This window comes from Scleropages formosus, chromosome 12 (genome assembly GCF_900964775.1).
Source record: "Scleropages formosus chromosome 12, fSclFor1.1, whole genome shotgun sequence".
Taxonomy (NCBI): domain Eukaryota; kingdom Metazoa; phylum Chordata; class Actinopteri; order Osteoglossiformes; family Osteoglossidae; genus Scleropages; species Scleropages formosus.
Genome location: NC_041817.1, coordinates 3,668,330 through 3,689,101, shown reverse-complemented (window position 1 = coordinate 3,689,101; position 20,772 = coordinate 3,668,330). Strand labels below are relative to the sequence as shown.

General features: G+C 43.6%; 2 protein-coding genes and 1 pseudogene across 10 annotated transcripts in view; 2 read left to right on the top strand and 1 right to left on the bottom strand.

Moving 5' to 3' along the window:
- Positions 1–20,772, bottom strand: part of chek2 (checkpoint kinase 2) — a 62,275-nt gene that overhangs the window by 9,373 nt on the left and 32,130 nt on the right. For 5 of the 8 annotated variants that reach the window (XR_001965579.1, XM_018740517.2, XM_018740521.2 and 2 more), the window contains exons 1-8: positions 5,819–5,896; positions 4,757–5,014; positions 2,474–2,598; positions 1,910–2,042; positions 1,099–1,189; positions 895–991; positions 749–802; positions 246–310 (exon numbers count right to left, since the gene is read on the bottom strand). Coding sequence is in view for 7 of the 8 variants with exons in the window: in XM_018740517.2 (XP_018596033.1) it covers positions 246–310; positions 749–802; positions 895–991; positions 1,099–1,189; positions 1,910–2,042; positions 2,474–2,598; positions 4,757–5,014; positions 5,819–5,879 (884 nt within the window). In the remaining variant the exon portion in view is untranslated. Of the gene's footprint in view, positions 1–245; positions 311–748; positions 803–894; positions 992–1,098; positions 1,190–1,909; positions 2,043–2,473; positions 2,599–4,756; positions 5,015–5,759; positions 5,897–6,035; positions 6,107–20,772 lie in introns of those variants that run through there. The other 3 variants (XM_018740520.2, XM_018740518.2, XM_018740519.2) reach the window with 3 other exon arrangements.
- hscb (HscB mitochondrial iron-sulfur cluster cochaperone) lies at positions 6,037–9,272 on the top strand. 2 transcript variants are annotated; one of them, XM_018740524.1, is made up of 6 exons: positions 6,037–6,492; positions 7,119–7,215; positions 8,326–8,415; positions 8,565–8,706; positions 8,861–8,908; positions 9,069–9,272. In XM_018740524.1, the coding sequence occupies exons 1-6, from the start codon at positions 6,080–6,082 to the stop codon at positions 9,161–9,163; spliced, it is 885 nt and encodes a 294-aa protein (XP_018596040.1). In that variant the 5' UTR covers positions 6,037–6,079; the 3' UTR covers positions 9,164–9,272. The 2 variants fall into 2 exon arrangements, with proteins under 2 accessions (XP_018596040.1, XP_018596041.1); XM_018740525.1 differs by lacking the exon at positions 8,326–8,415.
- LOC114912057 (uncharacterized) lies at positions 7,785–7,893 on the top strand (annotated as a pseudogene).

Below are 20,772 nucleotides of genomic sequence, written 5' to 3'. Positions count from 1 at the left end.
TAGACAGCTCTGTAGGGGGCAGTACTGCAAAATGAACACTCAAGACCAGATGTTCTTCACCTTTTCCATGCCACTGACCCTTCAAAAATCTAATGAAAGCTAATGACTGGCTGCTAGAAAAAATGTATAATGAATAGAATTAAGTTAACTTGAAGTTTAAATTTATTTTAGTTTAAACATGTTCAGTATTTTATAAAACTAACAATTAAGGGAACAAAATACTAACTTTAGAACATTTTACTTACAACTCTAACACAATGTAGTAAGAGTCTTCTGTTTGGAAGAAATCTTCTGTCTTAATCAAGCAAGGCTAAAGAAGCAATGAAAAACAATATGAAGCTAAATTTACAAAAGCAAGCCAATTAAAATATATTCTGTATCTTATCAATAAAGTGAATAAATATCATGACATCAATACATCTAAGTAAATAGATTGAGGAATAAAGCCATTTCTACTATATATATTACTTCCATGTACTTTGCTAAATTCAATTTTACTTTGATTTCAAAGAAAAAAAGACCCGGTCATCTTAAATATATAACTGAAGCAGGAGCTGGATTTCGCCAAACAAAATGCTCATGTGGGGAACACTATCTAACAAGAAGAGTACTGAAACTAGCCATTTATTTTTAATCTTTATTTTCCATATTATTTGGTCTTTAGGAAATACTATTAAAAATAATTGGCACTGACTGGTCTTCACAGTGTCAAAGTAGAGAATTATAATTCAAAATATACAGTACTCACATGATTTATTTTTTTAAGGATTTCAACCTCCCTTTCAGCATTTCGAGTGGCAGTCTAATTTTGGAAAAACAACAGGTTCTGATAATAACCCAAATTATTATGCAATAATGAATGAATACAGATGACATCAAAAGTTCTCAACATACCCCAACTGATGGAAAGTCAGTCTTATTTATAGTTTTAACTGCAACCTTTTTGCATGTGGCTCTTTCAAATGCCAACTTGACCTCCCCACATACTCCACTGAAATGAAATGGAAAAAATATTGCAGCTTTTGAACAAAGTCAAAATAATGTAAGTTAATAGGACAGAATACAGAAAGCAGTTTATTCTAGTGCCATTGTACTTACGATCCAATCTTTCGGGAAATCAGGTACTTGTCTTTGAACTCTTTTGGAAGATTAGACTGTTCATCAGCCATGAGATCAATAAAAACAAACACTGAATGGAAAAAATATAATGCAGACATTGAAATACGCTGAAGTACATTCAATAAAAAAAAGTTATATAAAAAGACTTCTATACATAAACTTTTACAAGTACTGCCCATCACATAACCTACAGCAGTAGAGTACATCAGATTTGTTAAATTATGAAGAACATTAATAACAGCAAGCAAATTAAGTAATTAAATGAAGACACTGGAGCAAAAATCAATACAAATGTTCTTCCAGTTATGACATATGCGAGTTACGATCACTTGGCAACACAGCAGTCGTCCTATTAACCTTGGATAACCACGCTGCCATGAGACACCCATATTTTTACTGTTAAGAAATAATTACTGTATTCATAAAAAATTGCCTCTTTTACATATTAGTATTATTTTTAACATGAATAATGTGTGAAATAAGTGAAAAAAATAAAAATCCCTATAGCATACCATTTATGCATAATAACATTTATTTTTTAACTACATACATAGTTAAATCTTAATATCATAACATACATAAGATAAATAATACAATTGAAGGGAATTTTCAACTAAAGTCAAAGTTACGACAGGGTTTTCAGAATTGGAGCCCATCCTAAGTAGTGGACCACCTCTATGCACAAGAACACTTGGTTGACATAAAAGCTTCTGAGAATCTCTTACCAGTGAACACAACAGGAACAACTGGAAGTAATATCATATTAAAAGTCCACAGTAGGCACCTTTACCTTTGTGATGTGGCTGTGCTAAGGCCAGCTCAGCATTATTTGCCAGCGGAAGCTTCTTCCCCTTGCCAATAATCTTTCCATCCATAAATGTTCCATTTCCACTATTGTCCTCTATGTAGACAATGTCTTGTTCCTAAAAATTAAGACTTTATGAAATTTCAAAAGCATGACATCAAGATCCAAAATACAAATCGATCTCTATATTTACTTACTATTTAAAAGAAATGTATTATAATACAATAATACAGCACATGATGCAATTAAAACTGGTGTTAAGGTACACAGATTTTGCCACCAATGCTTGTCATGGCAATAATCAGGTTCTAGATTTGTATCTTTAGAAATTATGATGCATATTTAATGCAGTGGAAGACATACTTGAACAAACATAAGTACTGTGCATTTCAGCTGAACTAAAATATTTGCAGTTTTAAATTCCGAAAAAAATAAGAGCATTTGGTTCCTTAAACAAGGCTAAAACAAAACAGCCTGTCAATCACCAAGATGAAGATCCAGAACCTCAGCTCTAGAATACACACAGAGGACAAAATTACCCAAACTTACCCTGAATATCCTGAAGTGTCTCTTGCTGTATGTAATATACTTATCAGACCCCTTTATAATTGGGTCATTGAAGCAGTAATGACATGATCTGTCCCGTCCAAACCAATATTCATCATCTATGCAGTCTGAAAATGACATGACAATAAAATCATTCATACATTAGGAAGTGACCAAAGACTGATGAGGGAATATATTCCAAAATTTGAAAGACATTATTGGATACAGACTTCCCCTCACATAACCAGCTGACATATTACAAGAATACAGAATAATGAGCAAATGTAACGTGTACCCCCAAAATGTATGCAATTTCCAATCAGCTCAAACTAAAGAGAAAAGTGTTAATAAATTAACATATTTCCTTTCAAAATAAGAGCCCTGATTATGTTGAGCACCACAAGTATACCACCCATTCACCCACCACTCCTTTTGGCATAGCTTCTCCCACGTATCTCAGCTGACTCTTAGATTGTCCTTCTATCCTCTATCATAACAGTGAGCCCTAAAGCAAAGAAAGTTTTGAAGAAAGTGCTAAAGGAAGCTGAAAGGGCAAAAAGATAACCTTACCTATCAGTTTAAAACATGAATATGATAAAAATGCATGAGTTTTCTTAACACACCGTGTGAAGTAGAGTCCATCCTGGATGGGACACAAGTCCATCACAGGGCAATCAAACACATACATCAATTAACTGATTGATCACTTAATCAATTAATGTTTGTGTTTGATTGCCCTGCAATTAGTTAATTACATACATGGACATGGCCATTTAGAGTTACCGATTCACCTGAAACATGTCTTTGGACTGTGGGAAGAAACAGGAGGAAACTCCTAGAACACAAGGAGAACATGACACCTCTGCACAGGCTGAGTAGGATTTGAATCCACAGCCCAGGTGCTGTGAGGCACAATCACTGCACTGCACTGCACCACAATGCCACTGAAGAACAAAAGAATAATACAAAACTACAAAAAAATGACAGTAAGACAAATGATAAGAAAGAGGGAAAATAAACAGAAAAATTAAGCATGTAAATATGTCATGTATTAGCATTTTTGAACATTTGGGTCTTAAGCCTGGATTTAAAGGTTTACAGTTGTGATATTCTGAACTTGAATGTGAATAAGACTTCTTCCGTTTGAAAACATTAACAAAGGATTTTACATATTTGGCTAAAATAACTAGAAGAACATTGTGTTAAATTAATGGTAATTATGAGTTTGTTTCATGAGAATTCACTTTACAAGCATGCTTCCAGAAATAAATTATTCTTGTTATGTGAGACATGCCTGTACTCATCTTTAGATGTGCCATTTTAACATCTTTTTGCAATTTGAAAAATGAACTAGATCATTCAGAAAATGTATACAGTACTGAAGAAATTCAAGTACAGGACCTCTCTCAAGGGTTTAACCGCAGCACACCTACAATACTTCAGCAATCAACTGCTAGCTGATTGAGTGTATTCACTTATTACTTTATCATTAGAAATTACTTTATTTACTTGTATTAACCTGTTAAATGTTATTTATTATATGATTCATTTATGTCTTTTGCATTCTTTTCATGCTCATATATTACTGCACGTACAGTGTTCTGGAATACAGAACGTTTATGAAACCTGGTGAATTTCAAGACACAGGCTAAAAGACCTGGACTAGCTTTTTTAGAAGTATATGACAGGCACATGTTAAGCATGGTAAGAGTTAGGCTGAAACAGAAGACAAAACAGAGACATAAACACAAGCGCATTAACATCAGTGCTGGTGTCCATCCAACATTTATTTATTTATAACGACTTGCAATATCAAGCTACCTACAATTATTAACCAATTTACACAGTGGGGAAATTTTACTGAAGCAATTTTTAGGATAAGTACCTTACACAAGAGTACTACAGCTGGAGGTAGGATTTGAACCTATAGCCACTCAAAATCCAGCAGCATTAAACACTATGCTACCAGCACCCCCTTCTGCCCCATTCTCATCCTTTCAGAAGCGTGTGCATATATTAGTAATGCATAACATCTGGTGAGATTCTGAAAAACAATAATAAAAACTATTTAAGCTTTATTGTGCCTCATCACTGAAATGCCAAAGAACTTCAAATTGTATGAAAAAGATCAATTCCAACACATTCTAACTCCTTAATGACAATGCCACCTGATGTCTTTTGTTTATAGTTTTAACAAAGTATTCTAGTATTACCACCACCTCCATGATTGTAACCTTCTTGCTGCAACAACCTGAACTGCTCCTGCTGAGAGGAGCATATACTTACTGTGCACACGGAAGCCCCTCTCCATGGGCAACAGGCGGCCCCAGGGTTGGGGCTCAGGTTCCTCCAACTCCTCTGGGATACAGGCCAGGTCCCTCACAGGAATGGTGTCCACAGAGCTGAGCGTGCCTGAGCCCGAGGAAGAGGAGGACTGGCTGGCAGATCCGGTTCCTGACGAAGAGCTGGAGCCACCCTGTGACTGGGTCTGTGGCTGGGACTGTGACTGGCTCGAATCTGGCTCCTGAGACATGCTACTGCTCCCTGAAGGCAGTGAGGGACATTGCACCCAAACAAATACAGTAGTCAGCTTTGGCACTACTCCCATGCTGCCTCACACCCGGATGAACCTCCAAACCACACAGCATAGGCATATGCAACATGGCCCCAGGCGAGGAATGCACAAGTTAAAAATCTCCTCAGTGGACATGTCCAGACACTGCCCAAATCAAGGCATACAACTGCTTCTCATCTTTTCCAGTCTCAGTAAGCATCTTTCTATTTAGTTAATAAATTATAATGCGTCATTTTGCAGCAGTGTAAGTGAGCACAACTTAAAAAAGCAAATTCTCTTTTATCATGTGGCCCATGGGAAGCTCGTATTTGTAAGTATAGCTAGCTGCCATGATTGTTTATAAACACCAATGTGCAGGGCGTAAGAATATTCGATTATACACAGCTACGTCACGTCTGTGTCTGAGAAATGTGTTTGCATACAACACACAGTCACTTTCATTTTCGAAAAAACCAGCCGGTACCAGAAGAAAAGCTGCTTTCCTTGTTTTCGTCTTTTTTAAAGGTTCTCCGTGTAAATAAAATAACGGCAATTACTGCAAAGGAGTGGAGTCGCTCGTTAAGGAAAACATGATGATTGACATATGAATATTTCTTTTACCAGAACGAGTACGATCGATGCTCCTGCACTGCATGCATGCATGACTACTCTCTACTAAATAATATATTTGCGCGATAACAGAGTATTTCAGGGCAAAATGATGTAATACCGCACCTTACAGTTGGTATTTAAGCTGTTCTGTTGTTGACCAATGTGGATTTTCGGCCAATTACCTTTAACAGCACGTGCCAGAATACAGAATATTTTTCGCTCCAATCGCAACACTAGCAGCATTCATATCAACGTTCACAAAAACGTATTACAAATCTATCCAATCACAGAGCAGAAGTGAGGGACAGTCTTGCACTGTGGGATTGTGGGTAATGTATTTTTTATATACATATTTCTGGCGTCCAATGAAGAGTGGTAGAACTGAATTTACTGTCTTACTGTCTCGGCCAATCGCTCCACGCGAACCCTCGCAGTTTGGGTGGATGAACGTGACGACGAAATTGAGGAAGCTGGCGGCGGTCGCAAGTGAAATGCAGGCATTTAACAAGCTCGCGGTTTGGTGTGTTTCTCGTGGAATTCAGAGCGAAAAGCCGTTCGCCGCAAACACACTTTGCTGTTGGAATGTCTTTTACCGAACGTCCTCCAGCACCTTGTCCACTTCCGCTGTCAGCTCCGGCAGCAAGTACGCAGTAGTAGAACTTGGCCAGAACGTCTGGCCGCCGCACTTTCTCGTAGGCGGCCGGTTTGTCACGAGGACGTTCTGCACCATTTCTGCAAAGGTACGGTGCTGGCAGTGCGGGCACCCCCTGCGAGAGAGTCCCGCCTTCTTCTGCCCCGAGTGTGCTGTCATCCAGTCTCCCGACGAGAACGCCACCTACTTTGATATTATGGACTGGTAGGTGAACAACAGTCACTAAGCCGCAGTGTTAAATAAATAAATTAAGGTATAATGTACTTGTTAATTTGTTTACTAATAATTGTACTGGCAAGATGGTGTATGTGCTATAATATTAAGCCTCACCAGTTGTGCCGCTGCATTTTCCATTTATTTAATTATTGCCTACAGTTACAGCATCACTGTAGTATGTATTTTCTTCAAAGTTCAAATTTTGACCAACGGCTTTGCTGCTAGATATCGATCTGGGGTGTGCATAATTTTTTCATTCCCCTTAAAAATAAAATTTAAAAGGGTATATTAAGTCCTGAATCAAAAACAATGGTTCTCTAATATTAACAGTGAAATAAAGAATTGTGCACTGTGGTCAATTTCGATTTAACTTTTAAAGACAGTTGTCAGTTTGTTTTTTAAAAAAAGGGGAGGAGGAGGGAGTGCCAATATTTTTGGTCATAGCCATCACTGTGATCTTTGCACACTGCTTTGGAGAAAGCAAATGCAAAATGACTCAGTGTAAGGATAAACTAATAGTTCTTTACAGTACAGATATAAGGACATTAAACAATCAAAAAAGATATTTTTAGGGTGATTTGTTTCTTGCTGCAACTGATTCTGTTTCTCCCTAGTGAGAAGTCATTTGCCTTGGACACCCAGAAGCTGCAGCACAGATATTTAGAACTTCAACGATCTCTACACCCTGACAATTTTGGTCAGAAAACTCAGGTACAAACACAAATTATTTCTGAAATTAATATACAGGACAATCTTTTTCATGTTCATACAGACTGTAAACATATTCTGAACTGACTATTAGCAATTTGGTAAATTATGACTAGTTATTCAACTGCATCTTTTATTACTGTATTTTCAAATGACATTAAATAACAATTTTTATATTTCTTTACACGAAACAGGTCCCACAATGCTTCTGTAATATTGACAAGAACTTTGAATATTTTTGGGTGCATTTGATTTCTTGTATTCAATTTAAAGTTTTCCTTTTGTCCTCATCTTACACCTGCTGTTAGGTAACATGTAAATTGAGTACATTTACCAGTTTGCACCGCACTTCATTCTTTGTTGGTGAAGGCTGGTGTATAAGTAAATTTTAATCTGCAGTTGATGGGTTTATTCAGAATCTCTTGACACATGACATGTCACAGCTTTAGCCTAGGATTGCTTCTTTGTAGATGTTTTCACTTCTTATACAATTGTCTAGCTTACCTTAGTACCCTGATGGATTCATGCCATATAAACAGATAAACAAAATAAATCGGCAATGGTCAGTTTGAGCTTACGGCCATACCACCCTGAACACGCCTGTTCTCGGAAGCTAAGCAGGGTCAGGCCTGGTTAGTACTTGGATGGGAGACCGCCTGGGAATACCAGGTGCTGTAAGCTTTAATTTGGGGGGTGCGGTGGCGCAGTAGGTTGGACCACGGTTCTGCTTTCCAGTGGGTCTGAGGTTCGAGTCCCGCTTGGGGTGCCTTGCGACGGAGTGGCGTCCCGTCCTGGGTGTGTCCCCTCCCCCTCCGGCCTTATGCCCTGTGCTACCGGGTAGGCTCCGGTTCCCCGCGACCCCGTGTGGGACAAGTGGTTCTGAAAATGTGTGTGTGTGTGTGTGGTCAGTTTGACAGATTTCATATGATAAATATACATTGACCAATAATCCACAAGGCAGCAGATTTTAAAGCCGAGGTATCACCAAATTGAAAAGCATTTTTGTCTTAGTTCAGACTAGCCAAGATAGCATTTGGTACTGAGATAACAACCTTTATAGTTTGTAATGTCATTTTATACAGCTGCTCTTTATGCGTACCATTGGTTTTACAGAAGGAGCAGGAGTATTCAGAGACCCAGTCAGCCCTGATAAATAAGGCATACAGGACTCTTCTGAAGCCATTAAGTCGTGGCATGTATATGGTAAATCTACTAGTCATTTTTTTCTTACACTTCAGGGTCATGTGCACTCAAGTAGCTAAAACCATCTAGTAATAGTTTATATTAAATATATTCACTATCTGCTGTTGAAATTGTGTATAAAGCCCTATTCATTAATCATTTCATTTCAGCTGGAGCTGGTGGGTGTGCATCTAGAGGAAGGGACTGATGGAGGAGATCCACAATTTCTCCTTGAGATCATGGATCTTAATGAACGTCTGGCAGAGACTCAGAGCAAAGAGGAAGCCAAAGCCATTGGGCATTCAGTGAGAGGTTCAGTGCACTCTCTGTACTATATTCAACTGTTGCTTTACCACAAAGCTAAAATGAAATGTTGAGCTACCTTAATGTTTAGTCATGCAGGTATTAAATTTGCCAATATGTTCCATTACAGATCTTGTCTGAACAGTAAGTTCTTATTCCTTAGGTAAACTGCTCAAGCTGGCTGAAGAAATAAATGCAGCCTTCCTCAACGGTAATTTTTTAATAACTCCAGTTGAAGGGTGCCTGTTTTTCCACTTGGCTCAGGCAAGCTGATTATCAGTGGAATAACTGATCCAAGGAAAAACTGCACAATAGCGAATGAAGGAAACAATATGTCTAATTCCTTATTTTTTTGTCACTTTTTTCCTCAGGAGATCTTCACTCAGCAAAACTTTCTCTGGTCCAAATGAAGTACTTTGAAAATGTTGAAGAGAAGGTTAAAGAAAAACTCTCTGCATCTCTGTGATGATGGTCTTCACAAATGCCTCCAGGAGGATACATCCAAATTATTCATATGCATATATATTTATATGCATTTTATAGCTATCTATATGTTAAAGAAAGTATAATCTATTTGTACAGTACATTTTAGACTAAAGTATATTTAAACTGTATTAAAAGAATTGTAAATAAAGTTTTTAAAAGTGGGGGTGCGGTGGTGCAGTGGGTTGGACTGGGTCCTGCTCTCTGGTGGGTCTGGGATTCGAGTCCTGCTTGGGGTGCCTTGCGACGGGCTGGCGTCCCATCCTGGGTGTGTCCCCACCCCCTCCGGCCTTCTGCCCTGTGTTACCGGGTAGGCTCCCGTTCCCCGCGACCCTGTTGGGACGAAGCGGCTCCGAAAGTGTGTGTGTGTGTGTGTGTGTGTGTGTGTGTGTGTGTGTGTGTGTGTGTGTGTGTGTGTGTGTGTGTGTGTTAATATGCCTGTGGTTACTTAGTGACCGTTGGTCGTTTTATTCAGACCCTAATTCTGTACAGCATATCTTTGAAACAGCATTTTGAGGTAGGTTAATGAGGAAATTATTGAAACTGAAATTACATTATCCAAGCTCCTCTCTGAATACTGACATCAAGAGATTTACAGTGATGCCAAAAATCACCATGGAAATTGACAATTTTTCTTTAACTTTCTTCAATTTGTCAGATTACATGAATTCAATCCACAGCTCTATCTCTGAATTCATGTCCAGAATTGAGAACTGTGTTTCATTTGGCCGAAGTTGTTGAAGAAAATGACTTCCCAGAGCCAAAAGATTTCTGTAGGATCTTTTGTAGGTTTCCTGAAACATTGAATTACACAGTTTGAAGTCATCAGTCCTGCTCATTGTGCATTATATTTAGAGTTAGAGGATTGATGCTGCAGTTCATTGTGATTGTGGTAAGTTTATTTGTTGCTACCGCTGTAACCCGAAGTGCATTCTTGTTGTGTAGTTGTACGGGTAAATAGAAGCAATCGGTTGTGTGTTGGTTCAGTTGTCTTGACCGTCTTGACCGACCAGACTATCGGGCGTCGAATCGACTCCGCTGGTCACAGCACGCTTCCCATTCCTCTCTGGATCGCGCCTTCCTCATCCACGTAGCTCCAAACGTTTTTCTTATGTCGTCAATCCATCGTTTTGGAGGCCTTCCGAGTGGCCTTTTCCGCTCACGCGGATACCACTCGACAATTGCGCGAGTCCACCGATTGTCGGTGAACCGAGCAACGTGTCCGGCCCATCTCAACTTTTGCTTCTCGTACTCGTTGATGACGTCCCTCACGCCGGATTTCTCTCTGATCGTCTCACTCCGGATATGTTCTCTTAGTGATATTCCCAGCATAGATCTCTCCATCGCCCTTTGAGCAGTTACCAACCTTTGCTCTTCTCTCTTCGTGGTGGCCCAAGTTTCACTGCCGTATAACATTGCAGGTAAAACTGTGCCATTGAAGAGGTTTGCGCGGGTGGTCTTATCCAACTTTCCTTTGAGCACATCCTTGATGGAGTTAAACGCTTTCCATCCGGCCCTTATTCTCCGCGAGATTTCCTTCTCCATGTCTCAACGCATATTTACTTCTTGTCCAAGGTAGACGTATTCCTCCACCTCCTCTATTTCATCGCCTTGAACCACTATTCGGCCCCTTGTTGCGTAATCTGACCGCATGAACTTGGTCTTCATGCGATTCATTTTGAGGCCTACTCTCGAGCTTCTGATGTCTAGCTCGGTTAGCATGGTCTGAAGTAGATCTGTGGTTTCGGCGACGAGGACGATATCGTTGGCGAAACGGAGGTGGGTCAGTAGCTCGCCGTTGATGTTTACGCCGCCCTTCCAGTCGATGTCTCTGAAGATCTGCTCGAGACATGTGGTGAAGAGCTTCGGAGAGATGGTGTCTCCTTGTTTGACGCCCTTCTCGACTGGTATTCTAATCGGCGACGACAGCAGAGCGATGTCGGTGGTACATCCGGAATTCGCCTCCCGTAGGAGTTCGATGTATTGCGCCTCGACTCCTTGCATCTCCAACGACTTTAGCACTGCGTTGATCTCGACGCTGTCGAAGGCCTTCTCGTAGTCCACGAACGCGACGCATAGTGGCAGCCTGTACTCTTTCGCTCGCTCCAGCAATTGGGTCAGAGTGAAGATGTGATCCATCGTGCTGTAGGTTCTTCGGAAGCCTGCTTGTTCCCTTGGTTGTTGTCCATCCAAGTGTTCTGATAATCGTGTTAGGATTATCTTCGTGAACAGCTTGTAGATGTGGGACAAGAGGCATATGGGACGATAGTTCTTCAGGTCTTCTCTATCTCCCTTCTTATACAGCAGGATGGTTCTCGACTCTTTCCACTGCGATGGTATCTTGCACGTGTTCAGATAGTGACTGAACCGTTCGGCGAGGATTTTCCAGAGCTGTTCTCCGCCCAACTTCAACATTTCAGATGTTATGCCATCTTTCCCCGGTGCTTTTTCCCTCTTCATCAAATTGACGGCCCTTTCAACCTCACTTACGAGAATGGGGGGCACATTCTCCTTCCTTTGAAGTGACGGTGGTGGTTCAATCTTCACAGCAGATTTGAAAAGCTTAGTGTAAAAGTCTTTACAGATCTTTACCACCTCGCCTCTTTCATCGGCTGTAGCACCATCCGAGTTCTTCAGCTTCGTCATTTCCGATTTATAGAGTGCCATCCCCCTTTCACATTTCTTGAGGCTCTTCCTTTCCTCGGTGGCCTTCAGGAGCTTTTCCATCCGGTATTTTTCGAAGTCTCTCTTCAGCTGCAGTCGTATCACCCTGCTGAGAATGGAATATTCAAGGTGATCTTCCGCAGTCCTCTTCATGTTCTTTCTCTTCTCGAAGTTTTTTGGTTTCTTCCGAGATTCTTCCCTTCTGCTCCCTTGGGCCCGCCTCCTTTGCCTCCCTCAAGCATTCCTTCAGTTTCTCGATCAGTGAGTCATAATCATCGTCAATTCCGTCAATTCGGCACCAGGATTTCCTCTCCATCGCTTCCTGCAGTCGCTTTCCATCGTAGACCTTCACACGTTCTTCCCTCGACGTCAGATGCAGTGTCTTCTTCTCCTTTGTCCTGTCGATGACGATCTTGGCCCTGAGCAGGCGGTGATCGCTGCCGGTGTTGAATGGCGTTACGACAGAGACGTCTTGCAGAATGCGCCGCTTGTCGACCAGGATGTAGTCGATCTCATTGCGATGTGCAGCGTTAGGGGCTATCCAGGTCCATCTTTTCTCGCTGTTCTTCTTGAACAGGCTGTTCCCGATGTAGATTTTTCTCGCCTCTGCCATAGTGACCAAACGTTCCCCTCTTTCATTTCTTTCTCCAGTTCCAAACTTTCCAACATACCTTTCACCTTGCCTCCCTTTTCCGACCTTTGCATTGAAGTCTCCCATCACGACGGTGTAAGTGGATTTCCGAGCTAGCATCATGTCTAGCTGGCGATAGAACTCTTCCACTTCATCGTCGTCGCTGGCACTGGTGGGAGCGTAGGTCTGGATGATCTTAAGGGTGGCCTTTCCCGAGAGGTTCACGTTGAGCACTCCGATACGCGATGACACAAAATGGCATGAGGCGATCTTCGTAGTCCATTCTTTGCTTATGATGAACCCGACACCCCCAACTGATCTGCTGCCATCCTCTTTTCCTAGTCTTACAGCGCATCCATCTTCCCACCTCGCACTCATCTCCTTCTTCTGCCGAGTCTCGCACAGACCCAACACGTCGCATCTGATCTTCATCTTCTCCTCCATCAGGTGGTTCAATCCGTTCCCCCTTGCCAAAGACCTGCAGTTGTAGGTGCAAATGGCAAGGTTAGTCCTGTTCCGCGGCGGCTTCTTGGAACCTGAGATTCTTAGGGGCCTCTCGTCGCTCGGATGGCGTACCGCCGCCGTGGCACGGTCCGATTGACGTGCAGGGTACTGAGGCCCATTTCTTCGTGCTGTTTTAGCCAGAAGATGACGCCACCCCGCTGGCTAGGCGGGCAGGCCATTGCACCTCTTCAGTTTAGCTAGCTTCCAGCCTCTACAGGATGGACCATACGCCCGCTTCTGCTAAGGCGATCCACCTGCATGACCGATAGTCCGGTACCAATGCGGCATGGTTGAACCTGCCAGGATATACAGAGTATATCCAACCGCCATAGCTACCAGACAGCCATTGCCACTGTTGCGCCACTTTGAGGCACTGAAGCCGGGTTTGGTTCAGTTGTAGGTTATATTTATTTATTTACTTACTTATTGAAGTGAATTTGCAATTTGTTAGAGTGCGTGTAAAGGTAAAAATGCTGTGTCCTGTTTAGCGGAGTGGCCGTGACTGTGTTGACTCAATTAAAATTGTGTCTTTTGGTTTCCATTGTCGGAGTAGTTTCGATTTCGATTTGGACTCAGCTGACGTCAAATAACCTGGTTTAAATAGCAGCTGGTAACCTGTAGCGTCAGCCTCTTGCTGCGAAGACTCGGGGTGCAAAGACAAGGGAGTTTACGTGTGGGAGTCCACTGAGGGAGGCTGCCACCACTACGTGAAGTCCGCTATCACCATCCTGTTCCGTGAGGGACCATGCACCAAACATGTTGAACATCAAAGTTGTCTATGGCAACGAAACTGTGCGACGACACCACCACCAAAGACTCAAGACGCTCCTGCTGCTTCAGTAACCTGGTTTATCTTAGTCTGTCAAACCCTCCATCCTGCTTCAATTTCTCCATGGGTCTCTGGAACTGCCAGTCAGCTGTGAGGAAGACTGACTTCATACCTGCCTATGCCTCCCATCTCTCACCGGATCTCCTGGCCCTAACTGAAACCTGGATCACCGCAGACAACACAGCCTCTCCCACACTGCCCGTCCCTTTGGCAGAGGTGGAGGCACAGGCTTGCTCATCTCTCCCTGGTGAAAATATTCTGTTCTCCCTCTCCACTTGTGTGACTTGTCCTCCTTTGAATTGCATGTTGTCTTTATCATTGCTCTAATCACTCTTGTTGTGGTTGTTCTGTAACACCCCACTGGCCCTCCTGGCAGCTTTCTGAATGACCTCAATATCTTATTGAGCTCTCTCCCAGGGGACAACACTCCGTTGATTCTCCTGGGGGACTTCAATCTGCATGTCGAGGACATTTGTGCAACTGGCATTTTGCCGCTGTTGCAGTCCTTTGACCTCTTCCTGTCCCAGTCCCCTGCTACTCTCAAAGCTGGCAATTGCATTGACCTTGTCTTCTCCTGCGACTGTGGCTCTCCTATCCTCTGTTACCCCGCTCAATCTCTCCGATCATTTCTTTATCTCCTTCCAACCATGCCTCACCACTAATCCCTCTCCTTTTTCTGCACCCATTCTTACCTTCCACCATAACTTAAAATCTCTCTCACCTTCCTGCCTTGCCTCTGCCATACTGTTTGCTCTCCTTTCTGCTGCACAATTCTCAGATCTATCAACAGACAACGCTACTAAGATTTTCCTCTCTGCCCTATCTTCTTCTCTTGAATCTCCCTGTCCACTATCTTCTAGATCAGCGTGCCCCAGTACCACCCCATGGCTGACTGATACATTACGTACTAACAGGACCAAACTTCGGGCTGCAGAGCGATGATGGTGTAAATCCAAGACTTGCACGGATCTGGATGTCTACAAACAACTCTTAGCTACTTTTCTCTCTGCTGTCTCCTCAGCTAAAACAACCTTCTTCCACAACAAAATACAGTCTGCAACTGAAAAACCACACAGACTCTTCACCACCTTCTCATCCCTACTGTGTCCTCTGCCTTCTCCTCCTCCTCCTCTCACTGCTGATGGCTTTGCTTTGTTTTTCAGAGACAAAGTCAATGCAATCACAGACTAGTTCTCAGCATCACCCTGCCCTACTCGCACTGTTCTTCCCTGCGAAGACATGCTCTCCGAATTCAAGCCACACTCAAAATCTGAAGTCTCCGACCTCCTGATATCACACAAACCCACTACCTGTTTGCTAGATCCGATCCCATCCTCACTCCTACAGACCATCTCCCCGCAACTCTCCAGATTCATCACTAAGATCATCTACTCCTCGCTCGCTCTCTGTCTCCTTCCCATCTGTCTTCAAAACTTCTCTCATTTCACCTCTGGAAAAGAAACCCTCTCTGGGTACTAACTCGGTCCAAAGCTATAGGCCAGTCTTCCTCCCCTTCTTTCTGTCTAAAACTTTAGAGAAAGCAGCCTGTGATCAACTTCCTGAATTCCTCACCTGGAATCATCTCCTCGATGGATATCAATATGGATTCAAAGTTGTTCACTCCATGGAGACAGCACTCCTGGCAGTGTCTCATGCTCTCCTATGGGAAGAGCGGCCTCCCTCTCCTTGGTACTCATCCTCCTTGACCTGTCTGCAGCATTCAACACTTTCAATCACCAGATTCTACTCTCCTCTCTTAGTCAGCTTGAGATCAAAGGAATAGCACTCAGATGGTTTGAGTCCTACCTTTCTAACAGATCCTATCTTCTCCTCTGCCCCTCTCCACTAGTGTCCCATAGGGCTTGGTACTGGTCCTCTGCTCTTCTCAATCTACACCTCCTTCCTTGGCCCTGTCATTGCCTCCTATGGATTCAACTACAACTGCTATGTTGGTGATACCCAGTTCTTCCTCTCCTTTCCACCTGGAGTATCAAACATTTCCGCATGCATTTCTGCCTGCCTTTCGGACATCTCTGCATGGATGTTTGATCACCACCTACAACTCAACCTCTCCAAAACAGAAATCCTACACCTCCCAGCTGGCCTGTCTTCATGTCATGATCTCTCGATCAAACTGGACAACTCACTCATTTTGTCTACTTCCTCAGCTAAGATTCTGGGAGTGATGATTGACTCAAGTCTGTCTTTCTCTCAGCACATCGAAGCCATAACCCAGACCTGCAGGTACAGCCTGCATAACATCTGCAGGATCCGTCCTTACCTCACAACCGACTCTTGTGCAACTACTTGTCCAGGCAATGATAATATGAACTACTGCAACTCTCTTGTCTGGCTTCCCAGCTACTGCCATCAAACCTCTATAGCTGATACAGGAACGCTGCTGCATGAGTTGTGTTTGACTTGCCGAAGCATTCCCACGTATCTCCTCTACTCGTCTCTTTGCATTGGCTTCCCATAGCTGCCCAGATCACTTATAAGACCCTGATTATGTCCTCCACATCAATCAAACTGCTCCCAGCTATCTACAAAACTTGATCATCTGCTATTCCCCAATCATACTGCTACAGTCCTTCACATCTGACCGCTTGGTGGTCCCACACACGAAAGGTAAGGCATGAAGGATCTTGGACATGATGGATATGTACATGATGGCGCCGCGAACGGCCGCCTCGGTGTGCAGCTCCACAGTTGTTTTACTGTTTCTGTTAGTTTGTCCTGTCTTTAGTTATACTCCGACAATCAGTTTTACCAGGGAAAAACTGCTGAACATTCGGCAGTACACACCACCCGACATTTTACCGGTTTTCGGCTATTCTGACGTTTTGCTGGACACTGTAGTCGGAGGTGCAGCGGCGCTACTCAAGCGCTCCAAGACGCGCAAGCGTGGAAAGTGAGCCGGAGCGCTTGTCAAGCTCCGAAACCGCGGCTTTAGAACAGCGCTGCCTAGTATCCATCTGGCGAACCTCCGCTCCTTACCCAACAAAATGGATGAACTTTTCCTCCTGTCCCAAAGAAACAAGGACTTTTTAAACTCTGCTGCTCTATGTTTCATGGAAACCTGGCTGAATGAAGCCATCCCGGACAGCGTGCTACATCTGCCGGGCTTCCAGCTGTTCAGAGCGGATTGCGACGCGGAATCAGCGGGGAAATCACGTGGCGGTGGGACATGCTTCTACATCAACGAAAGGTGGTGTACAGATGTAACAGCGTTGAAGAAGACGTGCTGTCCTGACCTAGAAGCGCTCTTCATAAACTGCAAGCCTTTCTACTCGCTGCGGGAGTTTTCCTCGTTCATCCTCGTAAGTGTTTACATTCCACCGCAAGCGTGCGTGAACTCAGCGCTGCAACAGCTGGGCGACCAGATCACTGACACAGAGCAACAACACTCGGACTCTGTTATAATCATTCTCGGGGACTTTAATAAAGCAAATCTCTCCCGTGAACTGCCAAAATACAGACAGCATATTACATGTCCCACCAGAGACAGTAATATTTTGGACCACTGCTACACCACAGTAAAGGATGCATATCACTCTGTTCCACGGGCAGCTCTGGGGCTCTCTGATCACTGTCTGGTTCATCTTATACCGACCTACAGGCAGAAACTGAAATCAGCTAAACCTGTAATAAGAACTGTTAAAAGATGGACTGGGGAAGCAGAGCAGGACTTACAAGCCTGCTTCGAGTGCACTGATTGGAGTGTTTTTGAGGCTGCTGCTAGCGATCTAGATGAGCTCACAGACTCTGTAACATCATATGTCAGTTTCTGCGAGGATATGTGCATCCCTACCAGGACTCGTTTAACATACAACAATGACAAACCGTGGTTCACTGCAAAACTCAGACAGCTTCGTCAGGCCAAAGAAGACGCCTACAAGAACGGGGACGGAGTCTTGTATAAACAGGCCAAAAACACACTAGCAAAGGAGATCAGAGTGGCTAAGAGAAACTACTCTGAAAAGCTGAAGAAACAGTTTTCAGCCAACGATCCTGCATCAGTGTGGAAAGGCCTGAAAGACGTCACAAATTACAAGACACCACCCCCTGGCACCGTGTCAACTCAACAACTAGCTGACGATTTGAATGAGTTTTATTGCAGGTTTGATAAACCCTGTCTCACACCCTACACCCATTCAGACCCTCTCTCCACGAATCAATTAACACCTTCAGTAACCCCCACCTTCCCCCCCCCCCCCCCCCCGCACCTTTGATCTGCGAAGAGGAGGTGCGTCGGGTCTTCGTCAAACAGAAGACAAGGAAAGCACCAGGCCCAGACGGTGTCTCACCGGCCTGCCTAAAAACCTGTGCTGACCAGCTGGCCCCTATCTTCATAAAGATCTTCAACAGATCACTGGAGATGTACGAAGTTCCTTCCTGCTTCAAACGCTCCACCATCATCCCCATCCCAAAGAAACCCAAAATCACAGGACTTAATGACTACAGACCTGTCGCCTTAACGTCTGTGGTCATGAAGTCACTTGAAAAACTGGTGTTGGACTACCTGAAAGACATCACTGGACCCTTGCTGGACCCCCTGCAGTTTGCTTATGAAGCAAACAGGTCTGTGGATGATGCAGTCAACATGGGACTGCACTACATCCTGCAACATCTGGACAAACCAGGGACTTATGCGAGAATCCTGTTCGTGGACTTCAGCCTTCAACACCATCATCCCACACCTCCTGTCCAAATTAACCCAACTCTCTGTGCCCACCTCCATCTGTCAGTGGATCACCAACTTTCTGACTGACAGGCAGCAGATAGTGAGGCTGGGAAAATTCTCATCCAATACTCGCACAATCAGTACTGGAGCCCCCCAGGGATGTGTGCTCTCCCCACTGCTCTTCTCTCTGTACACCAACGACTGTACCGCAAAAGATCCCTCTGTCAAACTCCTGAAGTTTGCAGATGACACCACACTCATCGGCCTCATCCGGGATGGTGACGAGTCTGCTTACAGACAGGAGGTCCAAGAGCTGGCTGTCTGGTGCAGTCATAACAACCTGGAGCTGAACACGCTCAAAACAGTGGAGATGATTGTGGACTTTAGGAGAAACACCTCAACATTATCCCCACTCACCATCATGAACAGCACTGTGGCAACAGTGGAGTCATTCAGGTTCCTGGGCACCACTATCTCACAGGACCTGAAGTGGGAGCCCCACATAGACTCCATTGTGACGAAGGCCCAGCAGAGGTTGTACTTCCTTCGCCAGCTGAGGAAGTTCAACCTGCCACAGGAGGTACTGATGCAATTCTACTCCGCAGTCATTGAGTCTGTCCTCTGCACCGCTATAACTGTCTGGTTCGGCTCAGCTACGAAGTCAGACATCAGAAGACTACAGCAGATAGTTCGGACTGCTCGAAGAATCATCGGCACATCCCCCCCAGCTATCCAAGAACTGCACTCGTCCAGAGTCAGTAAAAGGGCTAGCAAAATCATTCTAGAACCCTCACATCCAGGCCACTTCCTCTTTGAACCTTTGCCATCTGGCCGGCGCTACAGAGCACTGAGCACCAGGACAGCCAGGCACAAGAAAAGTTTCTTTCCTCAGGCCATCTACCTCATGAACACCTAAATCTCTCCCCTAGAGAGTAAACCAGTGCAATACATAATGCTATTTATATTTGTATTTATAACTATTTATCACATCATATTTCTTACTCACACTCCCTTGCATTTGTATCTAGTGACTATTTTTGTATATTGGGTACTTTATATTTTTAAATATTTTTTGTCCCTTGTTCACATACTCTATCTTCTCACCTGTCTTGTCACTGTCATTCTGTCTGTGCTGTGGTAGTTCCTGTCACCAAGACAAATTCCTTGTATGTGTGAACATACTTGGCAATAAAGCTCGTTCTGATTCTGATTCTGATTCTGATCTTGGTCCTGCTCCATTGTGGTGGAACGACCTTCCCCTCTCACTCAGAACTGCTGAATCTCTGTCTACATTTAAAACGTGTCTTAAAACTCACCTCTTCCACGCTCACTTCGACCATGATATTCATGCACTATAACTTTGAGATCATACCTGTTAAATAATGGATAAACCTTCAAGCAATTACTCCTGTAATCAATGCAAATGAAAGCAGGAAAAATGGGCAAGCAAAAGGATCTGGGCCACTTTGACAAGGGCCAAATTGTGATGCTAGATGACTGGGTCAGAGCATCTCCAAAACGGCAGGTCTTGTGGGGTTTTCCCGGTGTGCAGTGGTTAGTTCCTACCCAAAGTGGTACAAGGAAGGACAACTGGTGAACCAGCAACAGGGTAATTGGCACCCAAGGCTCATTCATATCTGTGGTTCAATCCCACAGAAGAGTTACCGTAGCACAAATTGCTGAAAACCGTGTGGCCGGGTACGTGTGCATTGTTTACCTGGAGACACTATGAGAAGGCGGCAAGCTGGCAGAGGCAGTGTGATGCTCTGGGCAATGTTCTGCTGGGAAACCTTGGGTCCTGGCATTCTGTGGATGTTACTTTGACACATACCACCCACCTAGAGATTGTTGCAGACCACATACACCCCTTCATGGCAATGGTATTCTGTAATGACAGTGGCCTCTTTCAGCAGGATAATGCACCCTGCCACACTGCAAAAGTTGTTTAAAAGTTCAGTTTAATTTATTTTTATAGAATGCTCTTCTCACGCAGTGACACAGAGAGCTTTAACAGAGGCATAAGGCAAGAAAAACAAATGCATCAGATAAAGAAACAAGGAAGAGAGTTGACTACCGATTATAATAATATAATGCTTTTATAAAGCTATATGTATGTCTACTGGCCATGGAGGAAAGGAACAAAAACCCCAAATGAAAATTGAAGGAGAAAAAAGCTCTGGGGGTCCAAGGGCCAGTGGCTGCCCACCCCCCCGGGCATTCTAGATTAAGTAACAATGCTAAGCCAGTTTACAAGTAATAATAATATTGTTGCTGTATGGT

Excerpts from the sequence above, each read along its gene's own strand:
- hscb (XM_018740524.1), top strand. The coding sequence starts at position 6,080 with ATGAACGTGACGACGAAATTGAGGAAGCTGGCGGCGGTCGCAAGTGAA. Across the intron at positions 7,216-8,325 it reads ATTTTGGTCAGAAAACTCAG|AAGGAGCAGGAGTATTCAGA; the intron begins GTACAAACACAA and ends TTGGTTTTACAG. Across the intron at positions 8,416-8,564 it reads TAAGTCGTGGCATGTATATG|CTGGAGCTGGTGGGTGTGCA; the intron begins GTAAATCTACTA and ends ATTTCATTTCAG.